At 45.5% G+C, this 27,969-nt stretch overlaps 2 protein-coding genes across 8 annotated transcripts; one reads left to right on the plus strand and one right to left on the minus strand.

Moving 5' to 3' along the window:
- Positions 1 to 8,535: 8,535 nt before the first annotated feature.
- Positions 8,536 to 16,979, plus strand: LOC125718303 (cdc42 effector protein 1-like). Its single transcript, XM_048992066.1, has 4 exons — positions 8,536 to 8,709; positions 11,249 to 11,724; positions 12,269 to 13,271; positions 14,990 to 16,979. The coding sequence occupies exons 3-4, from the start codon at positions 12,860 to 12,862 to the stop codon at positions 15,604 to 15,606; spliced, it is 1,029 nt and encodes a 342-aa protein (XP_048848023.1). The 5' UTR covers positions 8,536 to 8,709; positions 11,249 to 11,724; positions 12,269 to 12,859; the 3' UTR covers positions 15,607 to 16,979.
- On the minus strand, positions 16,342 to 27,794 carry LOC125718289 (SH3 domain-binding protein 1-like). 7 transcript variants are annotated; one of them, XM_048992032.1, is made up of 20 exons: positions 27,479 to 27,791; positions 26,731 to 26,917; positions 25,119 to 25,161; positions 24,909 to 25,013; positions 24,736 to 24,812; positions 24,488 to 24,599; positions 23,982 to 24,058; positions 23,753 to 23,840; positions 23,414 to 23,482; positions 23,208 to 23,298; positions 22,833 to 22,969; positions 20,932 to 21,043; positions 20,393 to 20,474; positions 20,209 to 20,289; positions 19,977 to 20,090; positions 19,259 to 19,356; positions 19,045 to 19,165; positions 18,542 to 18,714; positions 17,557 to 17,661; positions 16,342 to 17,348 (listed from the first exon to the last, which is right to left on the minus strand). In XM_048992032.1, exons 2-20 carry the CDS (start codon positions 26,775 to 26,777, stop codon positions 17,095 to 17,097), a joined length of 1,986 nt encoding a protein of 661 aa, XP_048847989.1. In that variant the 5' UTR covers positions 26,778 to 26,917; positions 27,479 to 27,791; the 3' UTR covers positions 16,342 to 17,094. The 7 variants fall into 7 exon arrangements, with proteins under 7 accessions (XP_048847989.1, XP_048847994.1, XP_048847993.1 ...); XM_048992035.1 differs by adding an exon at positions 18,212 to 18,293 and having other exon boundaries at positions 17,218 to 17,348; positions 26,731 to 27,793; XM_048992037.1 differs by having other exon boundaries at positions 24,931 to 25,039; positions 26,731 to 27,794.
- Positions 27,795 to 27,969: the final 175 nt, after the last annotated feature.

A 27,969-nucleotide genomic window follows, 5' to 3' on the forward strand; every position in this document is an offset into this window, starting at 1 on the left:
GGACCTGATGTTCCTGAAAGACAACAGCAGGCCGAGACAAAGGCCCAACGTGGCCTGTTAACACACCTGCGTCGTCAGACGGTGGACTCTTTGTTCGCACTCCTCCTGTAACCCCCCCCCTCCGCCGATACATTATGAAGCAATGTGGCACCAATAAAAACAGGATTATAGTGTGAGCCTGGCTATTGCAGTGCTTACATACACAGTGCATTAAAAGAAACACAGACTTACGCAGAAATTCGCACACACATACGCCACAGTACTCTGCTATAACCCGACTGCAAAACTCACTAACGTACGCACACATTACCGCACACATTACTGCACACATTACCGCACACATTACCGCACACATTAAAAATGTGGAGTCTTGCCACATTGTCAGGGTTGAAAAATGGTAACTCCGCAGGAAACCCGTGTTTTAATGCTGTTTTTTTTTTTTGGGATGTCATTGTGGGGACTTCCAAGTACCTCTAGGAGTAGCTGACCCTGAGCAACTTAAAATAACCTGCGTAAGTCATTACCAATCTCTCTGATTTCAACTCAGACAAACCCTGGATATTGTGCAATATTGCCAGTAGTAGTAGGTATGGTCTGATTCAAGTGACATAGACACAATGATGATTGTTAAAACAACACAAAGACCCATGGAAAATCTTCGTCTCATGACATGATCTCATGTCTTTTTTTTCCAAAGATGGGAAATGAGATCGGACAAGAAAACAATTGGGAAACTCAAATTATAATTTTACGAGACATGTGGCTCCTTTCTCTAAGGATACTAAAGTATAGAGAGAGCTTGTGTGGAAAGAGTTATTATTTTGGTGTGTGTGTGTGTGTATGTCTGTTAGTTTATTTGAGGGAAAACAGACACTGGATAGACACAATGTTTCCAGGTCAGAGATCGACAGTGAGAAGTCGCAGGTCCCCACAACGTCAAAAAACAGGTGTTTATTACATTGTGGGGGACATTTGATCCCCATAATGTAATATAAACCTAATCCACACACAGGAATCTCTCATTAAACTAAATAAACACTCTCAGCTACGTGCTCCAGCCTCTTTGTCACCCGTGATACATACGGTGTGACGCTGTTGTGTTTGCGAGATCAAACTAAGCACATCCTCTTGACGTGAATATGATAACAACTGAGTGGTTTTAATAGCTCTTCGTGTACAGGATTGTGTCATTTGAGAAGGATTTCATTAAAAGCGTATCTTAACCAGGGGCGCAGGAACCAAGGGGGGGGGGGGGGGTAGGGGAGAGGGGGCATTACCCCTCTCAGTGCTTAATTAGGGCCCATTCTCCCCCCCCATAATAAATAGACCTTTGCATACCTTTGCATTTGAGGTCCGGTCTCCTGGGCTATGCAGTTAATACAGGACGAAGGTCCGGTCTTCTGGGCTATGTAGTTAATACAGGAGGAAGGTCCGGTCTCCTGGGCTATGTAGTTAATACAGGAGGAAGGTCCGGTCTCCTGGGCTATGTAGTTAATACAGGAGGAAGGTCCGGTCTCCTGGGCTATGTAGTTAATACAGGAGGAAGGTCCGGTCTCCTGGGCTATGTAGTTAATACAGGAGGAAGGTCCGGTCTCCTGGGCTATGTAGTCAAGCATCTTTCAGTTTTATGTGTTTTTGGCTCAGTTTTTTTTTTACTTTTTTACTTTCACACGTTTTTTTTTTTTACTTTTTACATTCACCTGTTCAGTGAACCAGTCAAATCCTCTTTTCTTCAGCCATTGATTGAACATTTAGAAAATTTCTCTGAGTTGTTCTCAGGAGCTGACAGAAGTAGTCATTTGCCCAGATTTCAAGAAGGCAACGTACCTCGCCGCTAGACCAAGTGAGACCTTCAGTCATTTCTCCTTCTCCGCCTAGCTGCTGCTCCTGTTTTGTGTGCTCTCCCATAATGCAAAGCACACCAGGCTACAGGAGCCATGTAGCTCAAACTTGCGGATTACACCAGGAGGTTGGGTCGGATCGCTTTCCCCACACGGTCACAAATGAACCGTTCCAGAGATCATTTGGGACCAGATCAAAACCACTTCCTGTCAAGGCTCTTGGTATAGATGTTTTCATCTGTACCCTAGCACAATTATCGTGTTCACACCTGGCCAAACAAACTGAACAGAGTCAGTGTGAACCGGAAAAAATGCTAAAAAAATGCTAGTCTGCGTCTTTGTGTGTGAACGCTCACAATTTCAGTCAGACTCAGTGAGCAGTGGGAGAGCACATCTACAATGATGTTACTTAATCCCATGAAAGAGTGGTGGGGGGGGGTGGTGGAACTTGGCGGCCAGAGGACAGGAGAGAATAAAGAGAAGAGTCAAGAGATGGAAAGTATGAAGGCATGAGAAAGCTGATCACCAGTCCTGCTGTGCGGAACACCAGATTGCTGGAGCCGAGGTCTATATTTAGCCTGGCTCGTAAAATCCAGAGGTAAGCGATGGGGGGGTGGGGGGGGGGGGGGTGACATCTGTATACTGCTGCGCGTGTCACCAGAGGGCTTCCTATTCCGGCTGAACACCAGCCCAGGTCCGCCTGCACAATGGGCCATTGTCCGTGGCTCAGAATTCACGGAAACAGTGGTGCAGTTCAAACAAATAGTGAACACATGGGGTTCACCGCAGCCCCCCTCCCCACAGCATCTGCAAACCCCTCTCACTAGCTAGCCCAGCACCACCAATCACAAACAGCTTCCTCAAGCAGGACCCAGGAACTGACCCATTCTGGTGGCTGAATCGTTTCACAGAAATAGCGAGCAGACAATGCATGTTGCAAATCTGATGACGCGAATGTGATGTCACTCTGGAGCAGAACCAACCTAATCTGGATCAACACCTTATTATTACAAGATGCAATGTCCACTTTTGACACAACTTTGGATGAAATTTTGATTCCTCTGAGTCCAAAAATCAAGAATCCCTGCACTTATACTCTTCTACAAAATGTTCTATAAAACAAATCATAGCAGAATAATTCGTTTATCAAGGCTAACAATTCCAAAACCAAACACCTCCAAAAGGACATATATAAAACCCTGAACGGTGACTCTTATATTGACTAAAGCAAGTATCCCTGTATGGTACAATCAGTCCTTTCTTTCGTAAATGAGATTAACCAGTTAGTGGTGGTTTTACGATATTAGGAATTGTCAGCAGGAGACTAGCTGTGCCACTCAACGGTGAGTCAGCTTGAGGTACTTAACTGGGATTGCTGTAATAAAGCCCCCCCAGTTGTATGAATGGCTCAGTACCGGATATAATCTCCCCCCCTGTGTGTCCCATAACCAGGCTGAAGCCAGCTCACACAGCCCCAGGTGCTCTGCTGCCCCTCGCACCCAAGCCCCGGCTTATGCGCCGCCCTGCCTGCTCACTTAGATAAATATTTGCTTTTTTTTTCGAGAGGATGTCAGGAAGAGGTGTGGAGATTAACCGCTGTCACGCCCCCGAACACGCACAGCGTGCGAGAATGTCAGGTGCATCTGTGAAGCCAGCATGATCACTGATTTCGTGTGAGCGTGGGGCAATGTGGGACATGGGCAGATGTGCCATTTTAGTTCCGCCTGATCTCATGCGCATGTAGCTTCACGCCAGTTGTGCAAGCCCTCTGTTCTGCTAGAGTCTCCTTCACAAAGGCGGGAAGTTTGTCACGCACGGAGAATGATCAGCGTCGAGCTGCGCGGAATTACAAAAGCAGGGGCAGCAACAGCTGGTGCGGCTGCCCCCTTCCATCCTCCTGCGACGCTTGCTACCCTGACCCATTGTATCAGAACAAGGACATAGGTTTGGTTTCAAAATAGGCAAACCCCAAACCCCCAGCCCCCTAAACACACCATGAAGTCCTACAGCTTTGGTACGGAGATGTCACTATCGTCCACACAAACGGCATCCGCACGCCTGATTATCAAAAGAATGTTAAAATGGACATAAAGAATAAATGTTGGAACATTATTTGTCCACAAGAATCATCTCTCTTTGTGTCATTTTAGAGACTGCAGGAAAGATTCAGGGCTGGGTGAGGTACCTGTGCTGGGATCTCGCAGCGGTTTCGGAAAGCGAGGTGAAGCGTGAGCGGAATAAGGCTGGGATAAGCCGGGTCACACCCGTGGTGATATAAACATCGGCCTTGGTGAACGCGTCTCTCATCACCACCAAATGAAGGTTTTGTTTTACGCAAGTCCCAGATTCACACCATTCAAGGTCATAAACATGTAAGAAAAGGGGCAATGCTCTCTGGGAGTGTGTGTGTGGGGGGGTTATTTCCTGGAAAGCAGCTCTTTTTCTGTCTGGGACACTCATTCTTTCTCTTGTTCTCCGACCTGCCATCCTCTCTCTCCTTCTCCCCACCTTTTCCTGCTTTAACCTTCCTTTCTTTTATTAGATATCTTTTTTTACTCATTTGGCAGAAGACTTTTTTCTTCCTAATCGCCTTAGAGTTCCAGTCCCATAACACTGGTTCCAACAACCCACATCCAACACACGGGCAGACAGGGAGAGCGTAAGGGACATTGTTTCCCAGGATGCATCTGAAGGACCACGCCTCACATGTGAAATGATTACAGACTGGAAAATCCCACCCGAGGTATTTCTATGCCTTATATTGCTGGGATAGAATGTCCAGGAAAGGCAGTTGGAACATGAATACAATAATTATTATGTGTAAATATACTGATTAATTAGTCAGTTTAATTCCCATTGTAATATATAAAAAATCACAAAGAAAACATTTCATGTAGGTTTTTTTAAATTGTTCCTGTTATGTTGCTGACATTTCTCTTAAAATGTTTCCACAGATGAAATACCCAAATTGTACGCTTACTGTATAAGAGCTTTTTTACACTTATTTATAGCGACTTACAGCAGAGAGAAGGGTTGCATTTTATATGTGCTCCCTGGGACGCAAACCCACAACCCTTCCATTGACAGCATAATGCTCTACTTGTTGAACTACAGCGAAGAAATTTTTGTCATTGCTTGACACCGACTAACTCAGGTGTTTTTAATATTAACTCTAAATTTGCTTTAAATTAGTTTCTCAGGTTTTGTCCGGAACGCCTCTAAATCTTTGTTTGGGGACATGCTGGGTGTTGGGGCAGCCTTCTCATAACACAAAGCAGGCAAGCAGCGGGTCTCATTTTCAGTCCAGGAGTTATATGGGCAGGAAAAGCCCATTCTCTCTTCGTTCTGGGGGAACTTTGATATATGATGCCACAGTTCAGATTCAGATTCAATTCTTATTATCCCAATAACTTTATTATTGACATTTCAAGAAGAAAATAAGTAATAAGTAGCATATTAAACGATAGAAGTCTGACTTTTTCAGCCTCACCTGGTCTATTTCCAACATCCATCGTTTGAGAAACTTCCAGAGATTAGCGATGGCAAGCGATTGTTGCACTCCTGCAACCGCGTGCTGAGCTCAGTCAGCTTGAAATGACGATCAGACTGATGCTTGTGCCAAGTATTTATGTGTGTGTGTGTGTGCATGTGTGTGTGTGAGGGCGTGAGAAAACTTGCTGAAGCATTGTTGTAGAATTGTAGAATTTTAAAGCTGCAAATTCATTTTGTTTCTGAACGACAGAACAGCTAAGCGGCCCACCGGGAATTTTTGCGAGTTTCCCGATTGGTCCCTCTGGGCCCGGCACGAAGACAGAGACTCCATTCTACATTCTATGGGGGAGTGGCAGTGAAGGTGTTGAGATCCCACTGAGCGATTGCACAGAACAAGGGGAAGTGCATGCGGCAGGTGGCGGGAAGTTGGACGTGAGAGGCAACCCTCGACAGCAGCACTGCAACATGTCTCCCTCAAATGCGTCCTGTCCGACTCGAACTGACCTGCACCATTGTTCCCCTGGATGTGCCAATCTGGTAGTACAGACCACTGACACCCCCCCCCCCACATGCCTGATTTATCACCGGCTTCTCTTCAGTGCACCTATAGAATCTCACGAACACCCAGCTGAGATGCTGTAACCAAAAAAATAAATAACGACGACACAAAAGCATACCGGATTCGAGGGATGCGATGCCGCTTAATGCTGTGGCTGACGCGTGAACCCACACCTGGAGAGAACGGAAACAGATTAACAAAAAAGCACGCTCCGCCATCAAGCACAGACCACAAGGAATCTCTTTCTGACGGCGCAGCCTTTCCGCACTTGTGATTGCTGTCATTGTACCTTTATTGCACACAGGAAGCAAAGCGCTGATCTGTGATTGAATCTTATCTAGATGAAAGCAGCCTCGATCCACATACTTTAGTTACGGCCGCCAGGCAGAGGCACTGGGCTTCCGGTTGTGACCCGAGGTCAGGAGAATCATGGGAGAAGCTGATAGAAGGTGGGGGCGGGTCCTGGCTTAGTGGAAGGAGAACCTGACCTACTCGCCCGCAGATATGCTAGGCCAACACACAAAGAAGTGTGTCGGGATCACAGCCCGGCACCATCAGGCAGTTAGCGGAGGTCACACCACTTAAGGTGACGAAATACACTCTCAGTCTCAGCGTGCTGGAGCCATGATTCGTCTCATGCGATTGCGGAGATGAGGCCGCCCGTTGCGGGAGAATGACTCCACGGAGAGTCCATGACTTGATTCATCATACAGAGCTGGCAGAAGGTGGGCCGACAGGAAAAAAAAAAAGATACTGCTACTGGTTTCCGAATCGGTGACTGGTCTCCCAAGCATAGGAATCAATTTCCCAAGGAAAGGGAATATGGAAGCGTAAAAAACACAGGGGAGCGGTGAGGTGGGGGGGGGTCACAGGGGTCACACGGGCCCACTCTGAAAACCTGCATAGCTTCACTGTTTCCAGTGGCGGTACTGGAATGGCAGCTGCTCTGTGTTTGAGAGGAAGGTGGGGGGTGGGGTGGGAGTACTAGACAAAAAAAAAAGGGGGGGGGGGGGTCTGTCCATGGGGAACAATTTTTTGAGCAGCGTCCAAAAGCTGCGCACTTCACGGCCAGACGGCTGCCATGCTGCAGCCAAAGACTGTTTTCCTTGGGTAGGAGTGGAGCAGGCGACTAAGAGGGAGCAGGGAGGAGACCCAGAGAAAAGGGGAATTTAGAGAGTGGGGGATGCAGGCAGATAGGGAGGGGAGGGGGGCAGGAATAACCCTTCCCAAGCCCAGTCTTGTTCGCAACTGCGGTCACTCATTTTCTGTACAGCGTCCCCCATTGTCCAAAAGTCTCCCGTTCCCTTTCTGATCAGCACAGCCTCCCTGGATGCAGTGTTAATGCCCACTTGGGTGCTTCCTGCCACAGCTGGAACACCAGACTTTGCGGTTAAACAAAAAAAACGTGGTCAAAGCTGAATTAGTCCTCTGTATTTTAGTGTATTTTTACTTAAGAGAAAAAGTGCAGTTTTGTAGTGAAGGGCAGGAGCAGTGCGGATTATACAATTCGCTGACAGGAGGGGATTCTCACCGCAAAAAGGGATCGGGCTCTACCCTACTGCCCAAGGGCGTACTTATCGCTTAGTGAGGAGGTAAACCCTCTCCAGTAAATTCACGTTCCTGTGGATTTGGGATCACGAAGAAGTAGAAGAAGAGGATTAAAACTGTGTGGGTGTGTGTACTGGGGCTCGGGTCAAGATTTTTTAGACCACCGTGGAATGGCAGCTATTTTCCAACGCATTAAAACTTGGATGGATAGGCATGTTGGAACGTCCCGTTGGGAGAACGGACTCCCTACTGTAACGATTATCTACGATGCTGCATAACCTATACTGGCTTTTCAAGAGACCTTAATATTAATGAAAACTAAATTATAATGTTTAGGTTGGGGGGTCACACACACACCAGTGGCCAAAATTGTGGAAACACTTCGAATTTTCAGAGATTGCAGAACTTCATTCAACTGTTGCCCCAATTTAATCGTCAGATGTGTGAGATATGTAACATTCTTTGATTGTTTATAAACGCTACCACCAATATTCGTCAAGTAATTTTTAAAGCGTAATGCCAAAAACGTTGGGTGTTTCCATACTTTTGACCACTAGCGTGTAGGCCTATCGCATGTACGATTATTATCTGAAGAATCCAGAGGTATCTAATTGCAAACTTCCAGTTCACCGTTCACCATAATTATGCTGGACCTTGACGAATAACACTCCGCTCGTCGCTGAGTTTCCTACGAGCTGTTTATCCAGGTGCAGGATTCTGCCCGCATGAGGGACGGGGCTTCACTACGAGTTCGTCCGACTCGTGTTGTTGAAAGGCTGTAGGAACATGCAGTTATTGGGACGTTTAAATGCTAACTCTTTTCAAGGTTCCCAAACTACCGAGAGAGAGAGAGAGAGAGAGAGAGAGAGAGAGAGAGAGAGAGAAAACAAAAAACATAAAATATTCTTAATAAGAAAACACGTAAGTGATAAGCATCCACAAAACAATCTGGACCGCAAATTACATAACCGTAAATGTTACTAGAACGCTAGCTGCTATCAGAGTACCGCTATCTCCTTAACTTTCTGATTGAAATCAAACGTGAACAGCATCTCTCCAGCTTTACTTTCTCTGACACCGGGGGGTTGTTCTCCATTTGATCCCTGCAGTGCCGCTCACGTATTTTGCTCCCGCCCTCTGCTCTCCTCAGTTGGCTCCCTTCATTCGGAATAACTTCTAGTTAATGGATAGTACAGATTTTTGTGCTGCAAGGAATATATCGTCATCTCTATATATAGCCTATGTAGGGAAATACACTCTTCCAAAAAGGTAAGTCAACATGTATTATTATTAATGTCGCCATGAAGATTCTTTAAAAAATATAATTATTAGTAGCTTTAGCATTACTGTAACGTATTTTTAATCTTCATTTAATTTGTGTAAGACGTATAATGATGTATAGTAGCTACATTCATCCTGAAAGCAGCTGTTAATCTTGTCAATCCCTCTAATGTAACGCAAGTAAAAATAATTTGCAACGTCAGACTAGTTAGATACCACTGTTTGTAATGTTCAGCTAAATCTGTAAATGTTGGAAATGTGATTTCATTTCGGCTGTTTTGATACGGCTTAGTGATTCTATATACATGTGGTTAAAAGACACTGCAAATAGAATGAATACAGGCAAGTAAGAATATATTGGGCTACTTAAATAAGACATTAAGTAAATTTGGAAGTACCTTTGCAAAAAAACCCAATTTAACGCAGAGAAAATTGTGCAGAGACCCGCTTGACCCTAGTTGGTAAGATGTAGGATACTATAGGATATCTTTATTACACTTTATTATTGGATAGACGGTTTGCCGTTACGAAATGAAAATATGGGTAAAAATGTGACGTGTTTTGTTGTATATGTATGACTTGAGGCTATTTGTCATTGTTTGTTTGTGTGTGTGACGTCGGAATAGGGGTGTATGTGTAGGATGAATTTGATCGTCTATGCAAAGGAAATAATCATGTCTCAAAAAATCGGGAACCAAATCATCTAAAAACGTTAGTAGATTTCGTGGCTTTAATTTACACGAATAGGATTAAAAGAATGATTTTTAAAAAAAACATGTCCTGCCGAGCAAAGGGCGGATGACCATGGAGCAAAATTAATCGATGAACTTCAAAATATTGCTAATATAGTTTTCTGGAGTACCAATTATGTGTATTTGTTCTATTTGACTTTTTGACGTATCTGCATTTTTATTTACCTGATTGTGCTGGATTTTAGTAACATTGGTAATGGGAAGAGGAACAAAAAAGAGGAAGAAAATGCATAAATTTAAAGATATAAATACAACGAATAAATGATTAGAGATGCAGACAGTGACAGCTCGCTCAGAGCTGGTGGTCGGTGCGAAGGAAGGGTTACCAAATCTGAGTGGTAAAGAGATTTAGAATGATAAAAATGCTCTTTTGGCGCAGACTTGCTCTGTTTTTCTCGAAATGCAATGCAGTACACTTCTGGAGAAAACGTTACAGGGCAGACGACTTTGGTGATTGCAAAAGTAATTCCTTATCTGGTGTTTGTCCATTTTGGTCTGTTTTGTTTATAGTTAATGAGGTCAAAAGGACGGATGCTTAGGGAAAGGGGAAAAGTGGCAAAAACATATTCCAAATAAAATTGTTTGCATGATAAGAGAAGCGGATGCTAGTGGCATATGGACCATAGACGCGTTATTACTTTACATACGGTTCACTAAGGTTTTGCCTGGGCGCTTGATATTCACACGCAAAACTTAAGCTATTACATCAGCCCGCAACCCGCATGAATACGTTTGATGCAAGAGGAAGCAACCGTTCCGTTAAAACTCCCAAACCTAGACGCTGGCACGTGGACAAAATATACAGAAACTGAGAATGACTACTGAGTTACTCATTTGACAGTTATAATCGCTTAAGGTAATTCCCGGTTATAATCCCACCCGATTAGAATTGTGGTTTCTGAAGATACATTAATTCTATCACGCAGCAGCCCATCCTCGTGGCTTTTGTCAGCAAAACGAATCTATTCGCAGTGAGAAGTTGCTACTTAATTAAACTAGAATATATATCCGCCCGCGTGAATCAAGTAGTTAATCGTTGACGGCTAGCTAAAACTACTAAAGTTAAAGAAAGGCGGAAATGTATGAGCTGATATTGACGAAGAGGAAAAACAATGTACTCAATGTGCTTGAATACTGAATGTATTCAAGCACATCGAACTGAAATAAATACCATTCTTTACAAAATGGGGGAGAAGAAGAAGCAGGATTTAACCACCCAACCCTAGAGTACAAGGCACCACCTCTATCCACCCCACCACTCCACCCTTATATTAGTTTTTTTTTTTTTTAACTTTCAAGACAATATGTTAGCATTCTGAGCTGCATCACCATCTCTGCTTACTCTTCTCATCAGTAAGTTACTTGTTGAGTGTCCGTCATAGAGACTGATGGTCTTCAGATGTCACTGATGGTCTTCAGAATCATGGTCAATGTCAAAAACAAACACAGTTAATTTTCAGGGAAAGTATTTGCACACAAACATATAAACATATCATTCTGGACTCAGAGTTGCTATTTAAGAAATTCATACTATGCAATCAACAAGTGATAATCCAACATTTGAACAAACAGTGCTATAGTTTATTTTATTCTGTTTACTTTTGAACCCCCGTGCTTCATATTGAATAGCTAAATGGAATGGTAATCCCTTCAGGACTACAGATGGGCAAAACAGCAAGGAAGCAATTCCACACAAGTCAGTGTTTCCTCGGGTGCAATCAACCCTCCACTCTTGCCTCTTTTTTCAGTTGGTGTCTCTCCTTTTCCATCCACAGGGGACACTTGTCAGAGACAGACTCATGGGATGAGTGTGATTGAAAGCAGCAGAATTGGTGGAGTTTAGATAATAGAAGATTAAATGGACTGAAGAGCTCAAGAGGAGGCATCACGGGGGTGGGGGGGGGGAGAAATGTGAGGGATTATGGACTAATCCGGTGCATGACCTGTCCCAGAACGACCCCCTTCTTTCAAGACCCAGACAAATCGCGGTGCAGATCATTGCATCGAGATTTCCTTTCACCTGCTTCTCGAAACATCTGGAGTGCAGACACAGCTGAACTGTGGAGCAGAGGAGTAGAAGAAAGACAGTAGAGAGAAATACGCCAGGTTGTCTGATGCATGTACAATAGGCACTGCAGACCAGTCATGGGATGGAATCAGCACTTCCACCAGTCTCTGAAGAGTCTTCCATAAAACGACCCCACTAGGAATGAAAACGACATGGCCTCTCTGTCATCCGATATCTGATCAGGTTGGGAGTATTTTGTAACTAATTTATAATCATCTGATTCATATGTGTGTGTATAATGATTATGCACAAATCTTCAGTGTGGAACAAATCCTTAACATAGTATTATGATCCATTATAACTGGTAAACAACTTTTGTGTTGTGTGTTTCCTTAGTTGAAACAAGCACTGCTGAATGAGAACGTAAACACGCATTTCCAGGAGTGGAGGGAGCCTCCTGACGCTGAAGTTATTTTAATGCACAGTCCACCGCATGTGTTGCTTTAAGACCTTTTGCTGGGTTCTTGGAATTTATCTGGTATTTCTAAGAAAAATATTGCCTGGAAAGTTCCCAAGAGCATCCAAACACATGAATGGGTGTTTAAAACCCGATCAAATCCAAGTATTGCGCTCTAATAGATTGTTTTTTTGAAGAATGTATATTATATGAAAATACGCATCTATTCCAAGCATGTTTTTAGTTCTTTATAAATTAGTCAATGGTGTGATTACTGTTCAACAATGAAATAACACTTTTGTTTTTCTATTTTGGTTTTATATTCCGCAGAAGCTGACACAGACTCTTTCAGACACCATAAGTACTGAAACTGGATTAATCTTCAAAAAAGCATTAAACATTGAACTAAGAAATAGTGGTGATTCGACTCTCTGATTGCACACATCCAGCGTTTGGAGTCTTGGTGACCAAAACGTTTCCGTCATAAATCCGGCAGCGACAGACGAAATGGCCTCGAAGCGGCACTTCTTGTGATGAAATGCATCGAGTGGCGACCCGAAGCTCCTCTGGTTCCTTCTGCCTTCTGTGAGCTGCTCTTCGGTGACTCATGACCAGAGACCACCTGAAAAGCAAAGAGACTTAAGAAAGCGGCCGTCGTTTTTCACTCACCCCATGCAAGACCAAGGCTACTGAATACGTTGATGCAAGCGTGAGGCGTGTTCCACTCAGCCAACAAAAACAGCCGCCATTTTTTCATTTCCACTTACATCAGAATCAAAGGGATATTTCTTTCCCTTTTGCTGGAGTTAAAGGCGTCCCGTTGGGAAATGTTACATTGAATGAGATTTCATTGATCTCTGAATTATAGTTCTGGGGTATTAAATTCACTTCCTGTGTAGGCATTCCCACTAAGTTACAACAATGAGTTTGGGCAAACTGCCTGGAATGAAAAGCTTGATGTCAGGCTCCCAGGGGAGGCGGCCTTTTAAGAGTGATCTGTCTGTGGATATGATCAGCTCTCCGCTGGGCGACTTCCGCCACACCATGCATGTGGGTCGCGGTGGCGACGTCTTTGGTGACACGTCTTTTCTTAGCAACCACGGCGGGGTGACTGCGGGTGACGGAAGCTCCGATGGGTTCTTCTCGCGCACTCTCCGCCACGTGCGCAAGACCCCATCCCGTCCCCGGTGCGGCTCCAGAGACCTCTCTCCCCCACCCCCGCCCATTTCCCCCATCATCAAGAACGCCATTTCGCTGCCGCAGCTGAACCTTGACGGTTCCAATGGCTGCCTGCAGAGGGTGCTGTTTCCCAGCTCTCCGGGTTCTACCTATGGTGAGGTTGCACTGCATGACAGGGGACCTAAGGAGCACAGTTCTTTTCCCGCATGACAGCTATTGTTAAAACAACATTTGGTATTTATGTCATCGTAATGTGACACTTGATGAGATTTGTCAGTCATCAAGCTATCATGCTTTGATCGTACTCAGAAAAATTAAACAAGCTGTCACATGGTTGTCTTTATTTGTTTAACTTACCACGGAAGTTTAGATCATACACTCTGCTTCAGGTCCAGCCCCGATTACCAGTCCCATTGGTTACATATCTATATACCACACACACACGTCAAAAATGACACAAAAACTAAATATTTAGTCAAAACTTTAGCACATTCACCCAAAGCCCTCCTATACTGTCAGAAAAAGGTACCAATTTGTACCTTTTTAGGTACAGATATGGACTCTGAGGAACACTCTGAACAACTGACGATAATGTACCGCCAATGATACAAAAATGTTCCTCAGAGTCCATTCTGTACCTTCAAAGGTATATTTACTTACAGCTATAGGGTGCAATGGGCAGACCTGTGAGGGTACATCCTCAGTGACAAGCAAAGGTACAAATTGGTGACAGTGTACACCAGTCATAAAGGGCAAACTAAGCTCTGGTGGGACTGTGTGATTTACTACACACGCCCACAAAGAAGCACATGGTCTCGGGCACATGCCACCCAGGCTGGGGGGTCATGAGGAAGCAGTGGGGGCTGCACAGCCGCAGTTGGAGGACAAGGCATCTCCACTGTGTTTCTTTCTGGGGATGGGTAGGCGACCGCTGGGATGCCTGGAATTCCCCCCAGCCCCCAGATATTTACCCAGCGCAGAAGGAATTTGCACCCCCCCCCCTGAGTATGGGAAACTACAGGATGTGGGGTTTGGCCTTTGGATTTATCCATAACCCCCCCCCCCCCAAGTCATGAAGAATCCTGTAACTTCTTTATGTGGTTTGTTTTGATTCCCCCCGCCCCCACCCTGTCACACATTTGCTAACCTTTGCACAGCTCATATTCACTTGGTTTATTTGTTTTTTGTAGTCACACTCTTTTTCATCATGATTATTGGCTCATTTGAACACTCAAGTTAGTCATGGCACACAGGAATGTCTGTGGGCGGTAGTCAGGGCATTTCGCTGCCAACCGACAGCTGGGATGTACTCCGTAAGCATTTGCTGCCACCTTCTGGTCTGTTGGTAAAATTGCAGGCCACTTATGTTATTTACCTGTCATTTTTCTGCACCTTTTTGTGAGTAAAGGCTTAAAGGAGACAAGGGGGGACATGATGTAGGTATATAAGATCGTAACACGTCTGGATGCTGTTCTACCAAATAGTTATTTCAGTATTAGTTCAAATGCAAGAACCTGTGGCCATATGTGGAAATTAGCAGGAGAATATTTTAAACTGGATTTGAGAAAGCACCTCTTTACAAGGTGTGTATTTAGAGTATGGAATAGTCTTCCTGTTAGTGTAGTACAAGCTAAAACCATGAGTTGCTATAATTTTGAGCTAGATAAGATTTTAACAACTCTGAGCTATTAATAGAGTTCTTGCTACATGAGCTTGATGGGCCGAATGGCCTCCTCTCATTTGTAAATTTCTTATGTTCTTAAGAACATTGTATTTGGCTGATTAGGTCATGAGAACCATATAGCTCTTTGCCACATGCCATACTGCACTTTTACATTTGTTTATGCTTTCTGGATGTTTGCTTTTCTGCAGGCATGCAGTCTGGTTTTCTCACATTGCCTCGCCCATCACGCACCGACCGCGAGCCGCCTCCCAGCTCTAATACCTACAAGGCGGAGCTTCACTACGAATCCTTCTCAGACTGCGCTGGGTTCCCTTTGGAACGCTCTGACTCACTCGCCTCATTCACAGTGGACCTGGGACCTTCCTTGATGAGCGAGGTGTTTGCGCTGATTGACAACCCTACCTGTGGCCTGGGGGCCAATCACAACTGGATGGGGGAGGAACTTGAGGTCTCCCCGAGGCCAACTGCAAATGGCACAGCGGTGGCGGCTTCCACAACGGAACTGGGGCTGCTGAAGGACTGGAATGGTAGGAGGAGTCCGGGCATCAAGGGGTGTCCGGAAGATGGAGGGTCTCCCGAAATGGTGATGGCAGATGCGGATGTGGACCATTCTGTTTGGCAGGAGCCAGGTATAGAGCCTGAGAAGTTTCAAAAGGCTGCCGATGTGCTGGATCATCATCATGGGGGCAGCGGACTCTTAAAATGTCTACAGACTGAAGACAACCCTGGCGGCAGCTCCAGAGTCATCAGGCAGAAGACAGCCCCCTACGCCTACCCAGAAGAGGAGGACGAAATCAAAGTCTGAAGACTGACCGTCTTCATTTGTTCTCCAATCCTTCTGAGTGCCTATAAGATCTAAAGAATTATCTCCAGAGACTGTCGGGCAGCGGCTTGGATGCCCTTGCTGAACAGCCCAGCTGACGTGAAAAAAAAAATGCTCAGCTGCGAGAAAGCTGCGACTATTCCAGAACATTGTAGAAAAACTATACTGGGAAAGCACAAGAGCTCGGGCCATAACGTTCAAGACATAGTGCAGTTCCTCAGGCCACCTAAGTGCGCAGTTTTCATTTAAGACCAAGTACCAACACACAAATGCATTAATAAATCCACCCATCTCGAGGAGTCAGGAGTCTATTCCAGAATGTGAGGCAGGGGAAGAACCTAGAAAGGATGCTAGCCTGTCACATCATTGAGAGACAGGAATTCATCTCAGCGTATATAAACCTTAAGGTGTCAGGCCACAGCGATAGTTATTAAGCCACTGTGCCAACCGCACACGCACTCTTCCTGAACTGTCACATTTGCTTTGAGCCATTTTGCCTTCGCCTCCATGTCAATGGAAACCGTACTGACTCTTCTCAGATTGCTCAGGTTAACCAGTGACGCATAAAACACAGATTGTTTATTTCACCCAGAAATATTCAGAGCTGGAACTTTAAAAGGTTGTAGCAAATGGACTGAAATTAACAAACAAGCATATTTGTGAAAGCAGTCTTCTGTACATACTAGTCATTGTGAATAAGCAAGCTTTCCCAAACTGTTTCATCTACAGCTGCCTTTATTTTTTAGAAAACAGGTACTTTCAGTTCCTGCTATTTTAATCCAATACGTCACACAGCATTAATGCAAACAGGAAACCACCTGCTTTTAGAACCTCAGAAACCAAATGCGAACGGTGTAGCATCCAGTCCTGAAAGATTAACAGATCATCAAATTTAAGAGCATATTTAGATGGATTTGTGGCTCTTTCTGTAAATTATTGGGGGAGATTAGCGGCTCTTTCACCTGCAAGAATACAGGGGAAACAGCAGACGGAGTACCATTAAAAAGAAAACAGTAATTCGGCTGTGGTGAATTTAACCTTTAGATGAGTCATTGTATTGTTTTCGCTAGTATGTTTGTGCTCACCGCAAAAAATATACTGCACGCGGAAATGTAATGCTTAGAAGAAGCAAAGTGCAAGCAAGGCATATGAAAGATTATGCACAATTAACTGCAAAGCTTTTGACACTGAGAGAAACAGAGTTTCCTCCATGCATACAGTACGGTAACGGATTATGAGGAAACTAGCTGGCATAGGAACGCAAGGGTAAATGTACAAAACCAGAGTGTAACTGGCACACTCACAAATAATATCCTCCTCATACAGCATGATAATAAACGCTTCTGATAAACACATATGTGTGTTTTCTGCTGCGGTCATTTCCCACGTTTAGCGGAAAACAGCACGAAGGGCGTAATGTGCGTAAGCGTGGAGGGACCCTCGGCTTACGAAGCCCGTGGCGGTCCCAGGTCACTGGCCGAGGAAGGAAAGGTGCTTGTTAATCAGCTGGGGAGGGTTTGGGGGCGGGAAGCTGGGGCATTTCACTGTGCCCTTCTTGACAGGTGGCTTCCTGCTCAGATGGTCACAGGGTATCGTCGGTACCAACGGCTCCTCTCCCTGGGCAGGCGGAAGTGACTGACCCGAGGGTTTGCAGAAGTCCTCGTTCCCCTTTGGAGTCTCTCTGGGTTGGAAAAACGGTTTCTGTTGCAGACTGGGTCTCCAAGCTGTGTTAGATAGAGAAAGACAAGTTTGGACACACCTATTGGAAGGTTTATTTGAACTATTCTACATCTTAGGATAATTAAAAAAGACATAAAATTATAAAATAACATATATGGAAGTGTGCACTGACCAAAAAAGTGTTAAACAAAAAAAAAAAATGTTGGGGGGGGGGGGCATGGTGTTGCAGTGGTTAGCACTGTTGCCTCACACCTCTGGGACCCGGGTTCGAGTCTCCGCCTGGGTCACATGTGTGTGGAGTTTGCATGTTCTCCCCATGTCGTCGTGGGGTTTCCTTCCGGATACTCCAGTTTCCCCCTACAGTTAAAAAATATGCTGAGGCTAATTGGACTTGCTAAATTGCCCATAGGTGTGCATGTGTGAGTGAATGGTGTGTGAGTGTGCCCTGCGATGGGTTGGGCCCCCATCCTGGGTTCTTCCCTGCCTCGTGCCTATTGCTTCCAGGATAGGCTCCGGACCGCCCGCGACCCAATAGGATAAGTGGTTTGGAAAATGGATGGATGGATGGATGTTGGGGGGGGGGGGGGGGCAGATCTGTGGGTTGGAACTCAGAAGGTTGCTGGTTCAAATCCCTGGGTCAGCAGAGTGATCTTGCCATTGGGTCCTTAAACAAGGTCTTTAACCCCAAGTGCCCCAGGGACTGACTGACCCTATATTTTCCTATTATCCGTTTCCATGAGGTGGCCTCCTGGGAGGCTTTTCCAGCTGTCCTGAAGGAGGTCCCATATATTCTGAGCTCTCATTGGCCGCTTTGCCTGCACTCTGGTCAAACTTCTCCAAAGCCATGGGTGTTTCTCAATATCAAGAATGCAAAGATCATACTTGTGGTCTTGGCAAGACCGGTTACCTGCTAAGAATGAACTTTGGGCGCAATGAATCAAGGGACTGGTCTCGTTTTTGCGAGAATGCAACCGATGTATCCTTGATATTTGGGGCAGAGCAAGAACGACATTCAGGGATTTTACTGTCTTCTGTACCTCTGTACTTGAGTATTGGAACTAGTCTTTGGCAATGGAAGATAACGTAAAATGGGTACATGAGAATACAAGTACGGACAAGTACCCCATTTCTACTGTGTTTAGGTCAGGTGACCTGGTCATGTGACGCGACACCATCACTCTCCTTTCTATAAACTGCTGTTAAAACAAAGTTCCTCTTGTGGCGGTATGTGGCTGACCTTTGGACGGCGCTGCTGCTTGATGGTGGGGGGGTCCGTGTGAACCAGAGCTGGCGGCTGGGGATTGGTGACTGGTCAGGACAGGATGCCTGCTCTTGGAGTCTGAGGAAGAGCTGTTACCTATGGAGCTCAATTGGGAGAGCGCTTCAGAGATGTTTTGTGACAATGATGAGCTAGAGAGAGAGAGAGAGAGAGAAAGAATGGGCAAGACATAAACTGACATACTGGTCTGTCACTGTCTTTGCTAATACTGCTGCTAATATTGTTGTTGCTAATACTGCCGCTAATGTTGTTGTTGCAAATGCTATCGCTAATACTGTCAATGTTAATGCTATCGCTAATACTGTCAATGTTAATGCTGTCGCTAATACTGTTGTTGCTAATGCTATCACTAATTCTATCACTGATTATGCCAACAACCATGCTATGGCTGTGTTCAAAATTTTCCAATCTCATGTTATGTCTCAAACACTTTGGGGTGCACGCCCAGAAATATTCAGTACCTGTCAGTAAGAGGTGTTATACTAGGGTCTGTGTGAGAGTGTGGATCTGCAACACAGGGCAGGGACTGTGAGGAAGTCAGATCGGAATTCCCCGGAAGCTCAGGAATCATAAAGTCCACCTCTAGAAAGGGAGAGAAGGAAAGAGAAGTGAGAGGAGGTAAGGCACACTGGCGGTCAGGGAGCTGCAGATAAAAAGCATGCAGGGATACGATACCTTCGGGGAACAGGCTGCCGGCATGCTGTATCAGCGGCTCGATCACAGAAACTACCTGGACAGAGGAGGCCGACGCCATGTCAAAGGTCACATTCTCCCTAAAAGGGGAGCAGGAGGATTCAGTCATTATTATCGTAATCAGTCAATATAAGCTTCATTGATGGAAATTACAATGATACTTGGACAAACAGGAATGCTCAAATCAGCTAATAAATCCTGTGTTTAGAGCTTTAAACAGTCTGCTCTACTTAGCTGGGCCAGTGTGGGGTGAATCGGGGTTCCTATCTGTGATCGAAAAGTCACTACTTCCAGGGTTGCCAACTTTGGTCAGCTGACTGGCATGAAATATTCAACTCGAGAATAGTCTGCACTCTGATTTACATGTATGTAACAGCTTTATTACCTTGCAAATAGTCTGCAGGGTTTACAAACTACCCCAACGCTTTTGATGTAGCCAATTTTAGGTTTATAATGGAATGATAGAGATTTGTCATAAGATTTCTTGTGAGTGTCTGAAAACATGAGCGTCAGGCCATATACAAGAGAGCTGGCAACCCTCTCTTTCATATTCCAAGGTCTGTATGTTGCTTTTGATCAAGGCATCTACTAAATGAGAGCATACGACAGAACTGGGTGATATTGTAGGCCCAGAGAATGAGCCCAGGGTGTGAAAAACACAGCATAGAAACAGACACGCTAACCCCTGCCCCAGACCCACCCCTCCATCTTGGGCCATAGCAGGTTGGGCCCCAGCACGATGGCGACGTTACTGGGGGTCATTTTGTTCACGGCCTGCTGCTCCGACAGGCGGGCCAGGAACTGGATCAGGTACCTGAAGCAGGAAGGGGAGGGAGATAGGGGAAGCAGTAGAAGTTCAGGGCTATGGACATGTGCCGGGATAGCCCCAATGTCAGCGCACACAGAGGAGGGAGGGACGGGCACCCACTGACCTAAGGTTGTTGTAGTTTTCCAAAGGAAGCTTCTTCAGTACCTCTCTTATCCTCTCCAGCCGGTCCGAAAGCTCTCTTTCACTGAGGGGGTAGGGGGAGGAGAAAGGGGAGTAAAAACAAAAACATTTCTCATTTTGCTGCCCCGTCCACTGGGCGTGTGCTTCCCAGCCAATCAGCACCTTACCTGACTGCTTTGAACCACTCATCATAAAGATCAAAGGTCATGAGTGGCTCAGGCAGCTCCCTGAGATATGACTTCAAGGCCCCTGTGAGACAAAGATGTTACAACACATCGTATGAGGAAGGGAGACAGTCTAAAAGTGACTATCTAGAACTCTATAACAACACATAATAATGCCGCATTATATAATAACTCGACAGAATGAAACAAATTGTATGATGATGATAATAATAATAGGGTAATGTTGCAATATACAAATGTTATGTAGTCTATAAATTTGTTACATTTTGTCACGTTATTACATAATGCATTGTTACACAGTGTATGTATGTAATAATGTTGCATTGTATAATGAAAATTTGTTACATTTTGTCGAGTTATTACATAATGTGCCATTATTATGTAATGTGTTGTAACAAGCCCTAAGTTTGCTTCCTGGTAATGGCAGTCTATCTCTTTCTGATCATACTTTCCTTACCTAACTGTGACCAAAACAGCACAATTATACACCACTTAGCCCAATACACCCTCTACTGTCTCACCTGCTACGGCATGGGGGTCAGAGCTGAATTCACTGTGGTCCACATTGCTGCTGTCCAGGCTATGTTTCAGTCTCTTAACCACAGAGGCTGCCGCCGCCAGTCGGAAGAGACCCTGAAATGATGGCAAGGGGATGAGGGAAAGACAATCGCTCACTCGCTCGCTCGCTATATAGTGTTCGCTACATAGAACTCCTGCTAGGGGATTAAACCAAACAGCGGTTGATACATTTCAGACACTATCATGCTGCTACATAATTATTCATTGTTGTTATCTCTGTCGCATAAACAAACGCCCCTTTAGCGTTAAACTATTATGTTAAAAAAATGTACTATTACTTATTGTAAATTTTGTTTTAATGTTTATACCTGTTGTTCTTTATTGTAATAAAAAAGCAACACCCCACAACACAGACACGCACGGTCGCCAATTCTCATGCATCTGAATCATGCTTTCAGACTCTCACGCTCAAGCAAGAAATCGTATGGCAGATCTATATTATCCCATTATAAACCTAAAATTAGCTACATTCAAAAGCATTGGGGAAGTTTGCAAACATTACAGACTATTTACATACATGTAAATGCATGTGCATGTTTGTGCAGACTTGTCTCGAATTGATAATCACACTCCAGCCAGCTGACTACAGTTGGTAACCTTGGACACCAACGTTGCTATTTTTGGATGAGTACGTGCGGTAATTGACATTTGTCTTCACAACATGGATATAAAAATAAAACAAAATTTTACAACACAGGTCTGTGCACATGAAACTTCATTTACTACATACTGTACTCTACCTACCTACCAATCACGGCGAGGGCTGCAACTTTAACTATGGTGTTTTATAGTATAGATACTGATATACTGTATTAATTGTGAATTAACATTACCCATGTAAAGCAATCAAATACATTAAAATAACCGTTTGCTTGTAAAGCAGCAGTAGCTCTGGCACGGTTTGCGCACATGCAAATATTTTAGCAGTGACCTACTTAGCAACAGTTAACGGTTACGGCTGGAGCAAAGCTTCTCAAATATGGTCCTGATACTCACGTGACAGGTCATATCATGGTCTAAGGCGACTGATGCTGGTTACCACTTCTGGACTCTATATTTTGGTGTGCCTCGTGCCAATTTTGTAGTGCACTATATAGTAAATGAAATCTACAGTGGAGAATTGAAACAGCACTAGAAAATGGCCGATTCACTATGTTGTGGACTACGCAGTGGGTGAGTGGATATATCGAACACAGCCACAGTATGGTTGTTGTCATTATCAATGACAGAATTAGCGATAGCATTAGCAAGAACAGCATTAGCGGCTGCATTAGTATGGCCAGTGCCGCCTCAGTACTGTGATATATATATATATATCCATCCATCCATTTTCCAAACCGCTTATCCTACTGGGTCGCGGGGGGTCCGGAGCCTATCCCGGAAGCAATGGGCACGAGGCAGGGAACCACCCAGGATGGGGGGCCAGCCCATCGCAGGACTCACTCACACACCATTCACTCACACATGCACACCTACGGGCAATTTAGCGACTCCAATTAGCCTCAGCATGTTTTTGGACTGTGGGGGGAAACCGGAGTACCCGGAGGAAACCCCACGACGACATGGGGAGAACATGCAAACTCCACACACATGTGACCCAGGCTGAGACTCGAACCTGGGTCCCAGAGCTGTGAGGCAACAGTGCTAACCACTGCACCACCATGCCGCTCCTATATATATATATATAAATAAAATGTATAATGTTTGATTCTTCTTCTGTCCTCAAAACAAACTGACATTAATAAATCACACTGAAATGAAACTGCACCAGATGGAACTGAAAGCCAAAAGCAGACGGTCAGAGGCCGTGGGTATCTGCCCCCCCCCACCGGCCGTGCCTCACCTCCTCCTGCATGCCTGTGTTCAGCAGCATGTGGACGCACTCCTGAATGGGGGTGGCGATCTGTCGACCGCTGTCCAGCAGGTGGGAGAGGAGCGGCTGCCCGTACACGGGTTTGAAGGAGCCGCCTAGAAGGGGACCTGCGGGTGCGAGGACGTGGGGTGGGGGGAGAGTCAGGTCCTGTGCATGCGGGCCATGGACCCACGTGGCATCACCGCGTGTATCACAGATGGGCCATGTACATGCGGACAGTGACATGTACACATCCGCTGACAGGCTCACACGTGCCCACACAGACACACACGCCTACACATGCATTCATGCACATGCGCACTCACACACATACATGCACGCGTGTACTCGCGAGCTCGGCTGAACCTGATTGGCTGTGGTTCTCCTTCAGCTCTGTAATGTTCCGCTCCAGAAAGGAAAGAGACTTCTGATGATAATCGGCTTGTAACTCCAGCAGCTACAAGGACCCAAAAAGCAGCCAGCACTCAGTTACCACACATCACCATGAGGAAACGAAGGGGGAGGGTGGGACAGGGTTAGGAGATGGGGGGGGGGGGGGGGGGGGGACTCACGCGGGTGAAATAGCTGCTGTATTCGTCCTGTTTGGTGCTGAAGTGGTACAAGTCGGCAGAGTACTGGTCCTGTAACGACACAGACGTCCCTGAGGATCCTCCCTCTGCCACGACTCCCTGTGTCATTCTCCTGTCTACGTTACTTATTCTCAAAGTATCAAACAGAATTCAGATTGGATACACTTTACACAAGCTCAGGAAGGCCATGTCTGTCTCCCCCCCCCACCTCCACGCTTATTGCCATGACGACAGATGGCGCTACCCTAAGCTACCCAATGCCTAGCACCAGTCATACGACCGGCAACGTCGGTGACTGCCAGCAAAGTCGGTGACTGACACCTTGGCGCTCTCCAGCTTCCTCCAGGCCTCCTCAACCTCCTCTCTGAGGCCGTCCTGTTTGGCCTGCGGACCCGAGCTGGCCTGAGACCTGGAGGGTGGGTGGAGACAGGGATATGGGTTGAGGTGCAGGAGGTGATAGTCTCTGCAACGTGATGTGACAGTGGCATGCCGGAAAACTGCCAAACAGACTGCAGATTTGTGGCTTGTACTCATGGGCCCCTCCTCCTACCTGCTGCGGGCGTTGAGCCAGTCCGTGGTCAGCTTGGCAAACTGTTTCTTGTTCTTGAGAATTTCGGGTAGGTCCTCCTGTGAACAAAAAGGCCCTGGTGTTAATTTTCATGCAGTGCACTGTGGGCAGCCACAAATGCTAAGGATCAGGCCCGAGGAGGCAGTGAAGATGTGCACTGGCAGCTTTCAGCCTATTTTTCAAGCTATATAAATAAGCAACATGTGAAAACACACAGAATCTCAAACATATATTTCAAACGGGCAATTCGACATTACACTTTCAGTTTATTCTTAGATATATTCCTACTTTCTGAAAAGCGATGATGGCACACTAACCCAGTAATTAATGTTTAAATTTACTCAATCTGAGCCAAACTATAGAGCTGTTCTGTTATTATTCAAGTTAGCTGTGTTTTGCTGAGCTGTTTATTTCAAACCAGATGAATAAAAAGAATGAGGTAACTCTAAATACAAGTCTGCTGTGAGGGGAATTCTGGGTGATGTGACCTCGCTGAGTTTGTTGAGCGGTTCCAGGACTTCCTTCTCCAGCTGCACCTCGAAGTCGGCCAGCGTCTTCGCCAGGAGAGTTTGCATGAAGCAGCACATTTCCAGAACCCTCCTGCAGGACCCGGGGGACAAAGGGATGAGCAGGACCACAAGGGCAATCAGGTGAGGAGCCCAAAAACCTCTGGCCAATAAGGTGCGGCTGACGCAGGTCGGGGGGGGTGGGGGTCATACTTCCCCTTCACTCTCACCTTATTGGTGAGTCTCCATCGAAGTCCTTCAGGCTCTCTGCCATGCTCATGGACAACATCATCAACGGGAGTTTTTTCTAATGGGAGAGGGTTCAAAAAGCTCAAGTGCCTTTCTAATTACGCACTGCATGCAGCACCACAACTTTCCGCGGTTCCGACATTTCCGCGGTTACCGTGCGCTTCTCAGCATCTAACCCTGTCTGGCTCTGCAGGCAAGCGGACAGCTTCTTGTGAATGATCTGGGCAGCCTTCTTGGTTGGCTCAACTCTCTGCTCCACCTGCAACCAAATACACGCGAGGACACCTGAGAGTGACGGACGCCTCAGAGAACTCCGCTCATCACGTGATGGGAGTCCCATGACCTGCAAGAGACACTAACTCACCAGCACCAGGTCCTCAGTGAGTAGATCGGTAGCATCTTGCGTCCTAGAAAAAGAAAATATAGCCAATAAATTCTTCATAAATCAATTATTTCAATCTTCCTCAGGGTATTCAGCTGAGTTCGGCGCGCTCCAAACCATTCATAAGCAAATTTACATGCAGTGACACAAACCATGATCTGAGTAACTATCCCGCAGTGCTTGGTTATCTTCATTATAAATGTTAAACATCTTTATGCAGGTACCTCCATTCTTCTCCTTTAGCTATGCAGTTACACAGATTATGCTTCTAATACTACGACAAATACAAGGAACGTGTAACAGTAGGTAGCAACAGGAGTGGACATGGAGGGATCTCAGTGTACTGAGTGTTTATTGAGATCTATAAAAAGTTTGGAGTCGTGACCATTACTCTGCGGTTAGAGGTCATTAGAGGAAATGAGCTCGAGGTGAGAGTCAGCATGCACCATGCATCTCTGTATTTATGGACCTGTGCAGACGCACTGCACACTTACGACCTAAGGGCCGCAAGTTCGGACAACGCAACTTCAAGAGCATGAAAGTCCATACAAAAGTCTATTTGGGGCAAATCTCTCCACTGCATGTATTGATGTATATATGGTGTATGAGGACCTTTTGTAGACATGCATCCTTTGTATGCACCCATCCCCAAAAAGGCCTCCATGTTATCGGAACTCTTTGTTCGAATGCTGCTTGAGCATGGAGCCTGGCTGCTGTTTCATGCACCGGAGCCTCCAGCTCAGCTTCGCAAATACATTTAAGGGTTTGTTTTGCAGCCATGGCACAGAAAGGCCTCGGGCAGATAGATTTGCCCTCTGCTGCAAAAGGACTGTGCAAAAAAGTGCATGACAGACCATGCTAGTTCTGGAGCAGAGGTGAAAGGTACAGCTACTGGCGGGGGAGGGTTAGTGCTCTCAATAACAGCCAACCCCTGGGCCACAGATACCTACGCAAAAGCTAAAAAAAAAGCCTTTTGTTATGCTGCTGACTCTAAACAAAAGTACATCCAAGTGCCTCTAATAGACACAAGAGCTGTACTTCCAACAGCATATTTGATTCGCTAAATAACGTTTCATCGTCCCTTTCATCTCTGCACAAATGACTCCCACACGCTTGGACAGAAAAAAAGTTTGAACGTGTCTCTTTCGCTACTTCAAATCGGCGAGCTTGTCAAGTGGCGGGTTTGTACAGACCGAGCTCGGGACCTCCGCAGTGGGGCTTGCGGTTTTCCCGAGACGGTGGGCTGTTCTGCAGCTGACATGTGGCCTCGACCCCGATACAGCTGCCGCGGATGAGGCCCCGACTCATAATAACACCCACAGCCCCATAAACAAGAGCACCCCTGCTGTCTGTGGGTAGAATACCAGCGCTTGTGGATTCCAGTGCTGCGTCCTGCACACGGACACATCCGAGCTTTGGCTGGAGAGATCCTGATCGCCGTGGCAACACTACAAAGCACATCTGAACTACCAACTCAGCCACCAAAATCCAGTATTCAAACAAGTCCCTCATTTTAACCTCACCCCCTGAAAAAAGGCGTGATTTTCATTGAAATTTAATCCAATTCCGATGTTACCAAATAAACGTAACTTACTTTCCCAGTGATCCAAGCTGTTTTAGGAGATTAAACTGCTTTCTCATGGTTACATTGAAGGCGCCACTGCAGATGGTCCGTGTTTTATGTCTTGTTGTGTAATATTTCTTTCAAATTTTCTCTGGTTCATTCCAAGTCCTGCAGCACTTCATCAGCCAGAAGTTTGAGTTTCAGAACTGCTGTGTGGCTTGAAGTCACACAAGGGTGTGAGAACACGCATGCGTACACACTCACATACACACGCCAACAGATCAGAGGAGGAGGAACTTATTCAGAGGAAAGCGGTTCACAGAAGATTTTTGGATATTTCAGTGGTGATTGATGCACATTAGTAACATATAACTTTATCTTTTCTGCAACAGAACAACGAACAAGTAAATGAAACCTTTGATATTCATATGCTCCAGAATATACTTTTAAGCTCATTTCCCTTTTCTTAATTACACAGATGTTATCAAACTTATTTTATCTTGTAACACAACAAATGTCTTGTGAAAACAAAACATATCTAAGCAGATCTGCGTAGACACTGTTTGAGGGGCCAGTGTTCAAAAGTTTAAAAAGTGGCACTCAGTACCTTTAGAATTCACTTGCACGTTGACATTAAATAGTTCGCCTGTGTCTATGGTCTGCATTTAGCAAATTAGGTTTCATAATCATATTGGTTTCTACACATGTCTGTATTTTCTCCCGATTAGAAAACCACCTTCAGCTTCGTCAGTTGTTCCCTGATTACGAAACTACTCACCAAACTTCTTTTCTGACGTTTGGGCAATGAAAATTCAACTTAAAATGTATTTTTCAATTTTAAAAACGGAAACAACAAGAATCAGTAAGAACAGATGAGATCTATACGCCATTATGGGGTCAGGCTTCGTCCTGAGGGCAGAAAGATGTTTCGGTTGCAGTTTAGGGGAGGATAGGACAGGCGGGTACTGTGTTTAATCGAGCACTTCTTCATTTCTTTATTAAAAGTCTAACAAAAGGCTCGCCACGAGGACCTCGGAGGAGGAAACGATGTTTACCATAGAAATCATCAAATGACAAAACCGCAACAGGTTTCAGAATGAACCGGTCACGCCTCCGCGGATCAGAAAAGTGCCGCCTTGTGTGACTGAATGCAACTAGCGAACGTGCACCTAAAAACATCCGAAACGTCCAGTAAGACAAAATCGCCCGGTCCCTCTACAGTAATACAACTCCGGGGTGGCGGCTAAGCCTTTTCTGCTTCTGCAGACA

The sequence above is a fragment of the Brienomyrus brachyistius genome, chromosome 22, assembly GCF_023856365.1.
Source record: "Brienomyrus brachyistius isolate T26 chromosome 22, BBRACH_0.4, whole genome shotgun sequence".
In the NCBI taxonomy this organism is placed as follows: domain Eukaryota; kingdom Metazoa; phylum Chordata; class Actinopteri; order Osteoglossiformes; family Mormyridae; genus Brienomyrus; species Brienomyrus brachyistius.